The 7,298-nt window shown below is 40.2% G+C and overlaps 2 protein-coding genes across 4 annotated transcripts; both read left to right on the top strand.

Annotated features, from left to right (window-relative positions):
- The first annotated feature begins 65 nt into the window (after positions 1-65).
- On the top strand, positions 66-3,400 carry pttg1 (PTTG1 regulator of sister chromatid separation, securin). 2 transcript variants are annotated; one of them, XM_014982812.2, is made up of 6 exons: positions 66-198; positions 1,512-1,604; positions 1,686-1,822; positions 1,892-1,973; positions 2,118-2,273; positions 3,267-3,400. In XM_014982812.2, the coding sequence occupies exons 2-6, from the start codon at positions 1,517-1,519 to the stop codon at positions 3,341-3,343; spliced, it is 540 nt and encodes a 179-aa protein (XP_014838298.2). In that variant the 5' UTR covers positions 66-198; positions 1,512-1,516; the 3' UTR covers positions 3,344-3,400. The 2 variants fall into 2 exon arrangements, with proteins under 2 accessions (XP_014838298.2, XP_014838299.2); XM_014982813.2 differs by having other exon boundaries at positions 76-198; positions 1,488-1,604.
- Positions 3,401-3,456: 56 nt separating this feature from the next.
- Positions 3,457-6,794, top strand: sowahd (sosondowah ankyrin repeat domain family d). Of its 2 annotated transcripts, XM_014982808.2 has the most exons (3): positions 3,459-3,669; positions 3,798-4,139; positions 4,717-6,794. In XM_014982808.2, exons 2-3 carry the CDS (start codon positions 3,898-3,900, stop codon positions 5,381-5,383), a joined length of 909 nt encoding a protein of 302 aa, XP_014838294.1. In that variant the 5' UTR covers positions 3,459-3,669; positions 3,798-3,897; the 3' UTR covers positions 5,384-6,794. The 2 variants fall into 2 exon arrangements, with proteins under 2 accessions (XP_087865550.1, XP_014838294.1); XM_088009424.1 differs by having other exon boundaries at positions 3,457-4,139.
- The last annotated feature ends 504 nt before the right edge of the window (positions 6,795-7,298 follow it).

Below are 7,298 nucleotides of genomic sequence, written 5' to 3'. Positions count from 1 at the left end.
TGATCATAGAAACCATAGAAACGCCTTTTTAGTCACGTGTCTGAGATCGACCAATAGGAAGAACGCATCGTATTTAAATGAAGCGGCGGCTGTTGGAAACGACACTACAGTTTTGTACCACAACAAGCTGGCAACGAGGAGAGGACTAACGAAAAAGAAGGAAACACGAACAGCGTTTATTGAAACTCTGTCAGAAAGGTGGGTGAAACGTTTCGTTGTTCTTATTACTTTCTGCATAGTGTTCTTTTGAATTGCTTCAAGCTTGTAACCTGTCCGTTTAGTTATAAGTAATGTGAGCTAACACAAGCTAACGGTCATCTTGGTGTTGGTCAGCGGATAAATCAACAGACATTTTAACTGAAATATTTAGACTGGAATTATAAGTGTGATGCACGTAATCGATGTAAACATGTGTATTTGGATAAATAAGGCGGCGCTTATCAACTTTTGCACTTTCAGTTAGGTAATTCTATATTCAGGTGCATCATGGCAATTTATAATTAATCTACTTTATCAGAAAACTTTAAATATTGCATAACTACCCTTAAACACCGAAGAAGCTGTCTGAGTGCATACTAATGGGAAAACCTGTAGAAAAACTACACTACCAAAAGTACCAATACATGTTGGCAGGACCCAGGTAACACTTTTTGACCTCCCAGAAACTTCATCAGTCTTTAAAAGCTACTATTCTGCGACTTTTGGAAACGTCCCTTTTTCAACATACCCAATGACTGGCTGTTTACCAGGCTATTGCAGAGCTGAGTGACTGCTGATGAGGGAATTTGATTTGGGTGTGTTGACAGAACTTTACAAGTAAAAAGTTAATTTGCCATCTATGGTATTTTTTAAGTCTGAGTTCTGAATGTTTTAAAGTGTCAAAGATTTGCAGTCAAGTATCTTGGTTTAAGAGAAATGTCCTATTTTCTGGACTAAAAAGTAAGACATTAAATGGTTGTTTCAATTTGTAACTGGTAAGGATAAGTTTCCACCAAATGGAACTAGTTTCATATTGAACTCCATGGGTTCAAGTGGTTGAATACGTTTAGTTGCTTGTGAACCATAATGGATGAAACTTCAATCAACTTTTTTTTTTAAGGGACTCATTAAAAGATGATGTTGACTGGTGTCTAATTTTGTTAAAGTAATTTGAACTGCCTTGCTGCTGAAATGTGCTCTAAAAAGAAACTTGACTATCTGGACTAATACTTCCATTTTGTTTTGTGGAATTAAACAGATTAAATGTTTGGCCCCAGGATGTTTTCATTGGGGTAAAAATTGTTTCCAAGAGCCCTATTGCATATTCCCCCCATCCCCAAAGTAAAAATTACTATTTGGGGGTGGGGGAGCCTTTTCTGTGACCTTAAGCTCAGCTTTACACCTTGCTGCATTAACTTGGAGCTGTTTTTGCGGGAGGAGCGTGTTGGCGGTCTGACAATCCTTGACCTTTTTAATCTTAAAAATAACCTTCTTGTAATTTTCTGCAGAAACTAATGCATAACTGTTTCCAGATACAATGGAGAGTATAATCTTTGCAGAGCAGGAAAATGCACAACTTCATGGATCCTCGCAGAATTTGCGCCGGCGACTTAAATCTGTTCCAGGTATTCAACTTTTTTTTTCTTTTTCTCCATCCATCAACCCTTGGTTTGCAAGAATACACTAACTTTTGTTTCCACAACCAGAGAAACTAAAGTCTCCTATGTTGGCCAAAACGATGGTCACACCGCTCTCATCTGGCCGCAAGGCTTTTGGTGTGGTGGGCAACAGGATTTCAACACCAGCTGTCAAAACGCAGGAGAAGAAACTCGCTAAACCACAGGTTGGAGGTCTAACTTCAGTTTTTCTTTTCTTTAAATCAGTGTTTACGAGCTCCTTTTGTTCCCACTAGGAAACAAAAGCGATGCCGGCTACTCAGACCAAAGTGGAGGAATATCCAGAAGTTGAGCAGTTTATCCCTTATGACCCATTAGGTAAACCAATCAATATCTCCACTTAACACTGCCAAATAATTAGGAATTACTCAAGTCTTGCAGGCAAATGGTCCTTCATTCTAGAGTTCATCGTTTTAGCTGAAGCACTTGACAGCAATGTTTTATTGAATTGCTTTATTTCAGAGTTTCAGAGGTACAGTGTACCTGAAGATCTGATTCCTCTTGGCTGCATGGCTCTGTCTGGGTTGGCTTGCTTTCCACACAGATGCTCTGATCTGGATGAGGAAAAGATGGAAGAGCTCCAATACCTTTCCCCTGTAGAAATGCCAGAGTGTCCAGGTATGAACTCATTGGTGGTAGATTTCTGAAGTGGATCACTATTGACACATTTCAGATCAGTGGTCAAAATGTCTGACTCATAAACTTGCATTTCAGATGCTTTAGAGACATTGACTGTTTGAAAACTCCTCTAATTAAAATGTTTAACCTTGGATTACTATTTCCAGTTTGATATTGAAATTTCTTAAGCCAGTTTTGTCACAGCACCTGAAAACAAAATTTACAAAGTGTGAAACGGTACAACATTTCACATAAAAATTTGAATCTTACGGAAAAATTAAGTAAAACCGTTTTAAAATGGCTAATGGTGTTATTGGCGCATCCTCAATAACAGATGCTGTATAAATCCTTACAGCTTTTTTAAAATTGGTTTTAAGCCTTTTTTGAAGGCTTAGCTGGTCATGTGGTGCAGTAGGTGGTGTAAATATAGAAAGTCACTTGATGATCAGGCTAGATGAAAGGTCACGCTTGGGCAGGAAATAGTTTTTCCTTTTACAGATGGTGGGGAAAACTTGCACCATCTTGTTAAAACATGGTGGCTTATATTGCATGCATGACTAATCATGCCTGGACTCTACGTGTTCTGCATCGAGCTTATTAATAACAAGCAGGTCACTGTGACTCCGAGTTTTCTTCAAATCGGGAGGAAAATGCACAGTTGCAAAAACTCTGGCTAATTTACCAAACATTTAAATGACGACAATTATGCAGAATGTCCAGCTATATAACAGTTTTAAAGCTCTTGGTCATAGTCGGCATTTATGGTACCAGAGTTAACTCAAATGTTACCAGAATGAAAATCTTATAAAATGTATTTCTAGTCTGCTCAGATGGTGACTTGGTAAGGTAACTGTTGGGCTCAGATGTGTAATTTTGGACTCTATTTAAAAATAGGGTGATATTTTAATGCATGCTTGTGTTTAAATTAATTATAGCTGTTTGAGTCTGGAGCACATGTTGGCGTATCATTAACCAGACTGTCCCTGTTTTCAGCTGACCTCACGGAGCTGACCGCTTTTCTTCAAACTATTGATGAGCTGACTGAACTTCCTTCAGAACCTGAGTTTTAACGCATTTATTAATGCTCTGTATTTTTCTTTGAATAAAGTTGTTTTACCATGTTCTCATTGGCTGCAGTTTTTTTTTTTTTTCCACTGAAAGTATCGGAATAAACAGAGTTACTTCCTGCTTTAAAGTCCACCCTGGTCACATGTGAGGGATTCTTGCTATTGGGTTTTGTCAGATTAGAATGAACTTTGTCTTTGTTCCTCTTTACAAAGGAAAGCAGGATCCTCGGTTTTGTTTCGTTATGAACCCTAAACTAAAAGTATGCATCTTGATTTATTAAAACGGAGAAGGTCTTTTATGAACAAACTTGCGTTTGGTACCAGGACAGGTGAGTTAATACTAGTGTTTGACACTAAATGGCCCCTAGAAAGGGGACGCGTTATGATTTTTGAAAAAACTTCCTTATGGGCATTTTCTGCCCACTTTTTTTAAAAGCATTTTTTTTTCTCGACACAGGAAATGAGGGAAATTATTGGCGTTTATTATCAGAGACATCTTCAGGGTGTAGTCTAAAAGGAAGTAGCCTGGGAGCTGCAGAGTAAGGCAGGCAGGCGGTATGCATTGCAGCGGATCGGAACCAGCTGCCCCCGATCGGACTCCCAGACAGGGCTCCATTGTGGAGCGGCTGTCTCGGTATGGCATGCAGGTCATGCCCGGAGCCTCCCCGCGTAGGTCGAGGCTGCAGAGGCAGCAAGAAGTAACCGACAGCTCCGCTCCGGAGGAGTCCGTCCCGCCGGTTCTGCGTAGAAAGTACATGAAGGAGCTTCTCCTGAGCCGGGCATCCAGCAGCGGAGTGGGGTACCAACAGTTACATTTACTAAGCTTTTGAGAAAATGTGGTGCGCTGTACTTGAGTGATTTTAAGAAGTATCGCTATTCGAGCAAAATGTCTGGATTATCTATCCACTGAATGTTTTAACCAGAAATTCACCAGACACAGACCTGCAGATTGTTAGTTTCGGACGTTTATACCAAAATTTCCACTTTCCTTTGTATTCATCTATGTAATTTTTAAATGAAATGCATTCCAAATTAACATACTTGTTTTAGCCGTGACTAAAACAAGTATTTGATATTTTTAACGTGAGTAAAAATATGAAGTGCTACTGAGTACCATTTTTTTTGATACTCGGTCCACTGAGTTAACTTCACTGAATGAAAAAACATAAATTTTATTGAAAAACTGATTTAGAAAATTTTTTGCCTAGTATGTGAATTGTCATTTTCGTCCTTTAAATACCTAAATTTCCACGTAGCTTTCTATTTTGGTATGTCCTGGTTATGTTTTCTAAATTTGTACTCTAGTAATTTCTTGGATGTTGTACTTGGTAGCGGTTGCCACTTTTACTCCAATATGATTTCTGGGTCGTCTGCAGCAGCGGGTTGCTGCAGAGCCTCTCCCCGGACCAGGAGGACTCGGACTGGGCTCTGTATCCCATGGAGCACGCCTGGATGCTCCTGGCGGTAGAGGGGAACTACGAAACCATCAAGGACTTCATCTCCGAGGACCCGCAGCTGCTGACCCGGCGGGACTTCATCAGCGGATACTCGGTGCTGCATTGGCTGGCCAAGCGGGGACAGGACGAGATCCTGCTGAAGCTGCTGCGGTTCGCGGAGCGTGCGGGCTTTGCGGTGAATGTGAACCTGCGGGGCAGCGGCGGGCTAACCCCCCTGCACGTTGCCAGCATGCAGGGCCAGTTCGCGGTAATCAAGCTGCTGGTCGGGGCTTTCGGCGCCAACGTGGACGCGATGGACTACAACGGGAAGCGGCCGTGGCAGTACCTGCGGGAGGACGCCCCGGTGGAGATGAAGGAGCTGCTGGGCACCTGGGACGAGGAGCACAGCTGCGGCTGTGCGCAAAACTTCAACAAGAATGTCAACAACAACTGCGCTGGCGCAGTGAGCGCGGCCGCATGCGATGAGGCGAATGGCGAAGAAACTGAAGAAGTGAGTTACTTTGACAGAGCCAAGAGAAGCAGCTGGAGGTTCGAGTCTCTAAGGAAGCTGAAATCCTCCTTTTCATTTGTTAGAAGCAAAACTTGAGATTATGGCGTACTTTAAAGGGGCAGTGTTCTGTAGAATCAACCTATTTTAAGGTTTACATCATGTTATAATGTTACTCCCTCATCAAAAACATACCTGGAGTGTTTCCTTCGATCTCCATGGCAACCACTCAGGTGTGGAAAACACCTGGGTGGACCTAGTCCCGCCTTTGAGACGCAGCTCCACCTCATTTCCAAGTTTCTTTCTCCCAGAGCAAACTTCTATCAGTCGGCTCCTTCAGACTAGCCAGCAGCAATTAGCAACCACCTGGTAGAACTTATCTGCTGAGCTCGCTATATGAGCTATTTCTCAAATCAATGAAAAATGTTGGTAAAGGGGCAGTATGATGTAAAATCAATTCTGAACTTTATTTCATGTTCCCTCATCAAAAACAACTGGAGTGTTGCTTTGATCCTTTAATCTCCATGGCAACCATTTAGCTGCTCAAAACACCTGGTTGGACTTAGCTCCGCCTTTGAATACATAGCTCCCCTTCAGAGCTGCAGGTTCCAAGCTTCCTCCTCAGAGTACCCCTCCCCACCCACCACTCCCTCACTCAGCTCCTTCAGACTAGCCAGCAGCAATTAGCAAACACCTGGTAGAACTCGTTATGAGCTACTTCTCAGTGTGACGCTAGTAAAAATGTTAGAGGGTTAGTAGAGGAGCCATATTGTGAGGACTTTCTGACGACAGTTTTTTTTTTAAGAGAGAGGCCCAATTTCAAGACGTTATTACAAGTCAAATAACTTGTCATTTGATTTATACATGATTTTTATAATTGAAGATAAGGCCATAATCAAAGAATAATGGCACCATGTGCCTGGAAAATACATAATATTGCCCCTTTAAAATGCATGTTTTGGTAATTACCTTTTGGTGAAGTTTTTGTTTTTCCTTTAGCTTATAGAAAAAACAAATCAAGTTTTACATTTCTACCAATCCATTGTGTTTATGAACAAAAATCAAATGCATGTTTCTAATTACTGTCTGATTAGAAAATCCAATTACCAAATCATGCATGATGTGTACAGTCAACCAAAATTCACATTACGGATCTGCTTTTACAGTAAGTTAAAGGTGCTGTGTCTTTGCTTCTAATTGTCCTTAAAATGTGAAGAACTCTCTACAAACTTGCATGTTGGAACAATTTCACAATTTCCCTGCTGCTTTCTCAAACACTTTAAAAAAAGTGAGACTTGCTCAATGACATTTCTTGGTCATGCCATTTAAAATCAGCAGGTTTTTATCAAAACAAACGGAAACGATTGTAAACGTCCAAATGGATCTACTGGGTTTCTGTTGTTCCTCCACACTGAGCACTAACACTTTTTATCTGCTGCTAATTTAAGCCAATTGAATAACTGCTGTTGTGTCAAATTTTAAATAAATGCAAACTTTAAAGAAATAGCAACTTTTTTCTTGTTTTGTTTTTTTATGGGTCTAAGTGTTAAAGTTACTTTAAACAAACTCTTCGAAATCACTGCAAAAACAAAATCTTACCAAGTATTTTTGGTCGAGTTTCTGGTGCAAATATCTTGGTACACTTGAAATGAGACTTAACAGCTGACAAACAGGAGCTTGTTTTAAAAAATGAAAATAAAAGTACTTGTAGATTATTTCACTGTTTGTAAATGAAATAAGCTGCCAATGGAACTTGAACTTTATCAATAAGAAATTAGACTGAAACTAAGATCTAATCTCTTGCTAAATTAGGTTCTCTTATTTCAAGAATACTAAGATATCCGTGCTATAAATGACTAACATTTAGTTCAAGTCGCTGCCATGTTGGGTAAAAACAGTTTCACTTTCTTTAAGTTATATTCCAACCAAATATGTAATGAAAGATTGATTCAAATGGGAATGTATTTAAAAACACTGACACTAAAGCTGCATCATGCAGCCAGTTACCTACAAA

Source organism: Poecilia mexicana, unplaced genomic scaffold (genome assembly GCF_051168715.1).
Source record: "Poecilia mexicana isolate PSO_F unplaced genomic scaffold, ASM5116871v1 scaffold_10, whole genome shotgun sequence".
Classification (NCBI taxonomy): domain Eukaryota; kingdom Metazoa; phylum Chordata; class Actinopteri; order Cyprinodontiformes; family Poeciliidae; genus Poecilia; species Poecilia mexicana.
Note: the sequence above shows the minus strand (reverse complement) of the source record. Positions and strands in the feature narration are given on the sequence as shown.

What these genes read in the sequence shown, in the direction of transcription:
- pttg1 (XM_014982812.2), top strand. Translation starts at nt 1,517, where the DNA reads ATGGAGAGTATAATCTTTGCAGAGCAGGAAAATGCACAACTTCATGGA. An exon ending in AGAAACTCGCTAAACCACAG is followed by an intron (nt 1,823 to 1,891) that starts GTTGGAGGTCTA and finishes TGTTCCCACTAG; the next exon opens with GAAACAAAAGCGATGCCGGC. An exon ending in TATCCCTTATGACCCATTAG is followed by an intron (nt 1,974 to 2,117) that starts GTAAACCAATCA and finishes GCTTTATTTCAG; the next exon opens with AGTTTCAGAGGTACAGTGTA.
- sowahd (XM_088009424.1), top strand. Translation starts at nt 3,898, where the DNA reads ATGCATTGCAGCGGATCGGAACCAGCTGCCCCCGATCGGACTCCCAGA. An exon ending in GCATCCAGCAGCGGAGTGGG is followed by an intron (nt 4,140 to 4,716) that starts GTACCAACAGTT and finishes GGTCGTCTGCAG; the next exon opens with CAGCGGGTTGCTGCAGAGCC.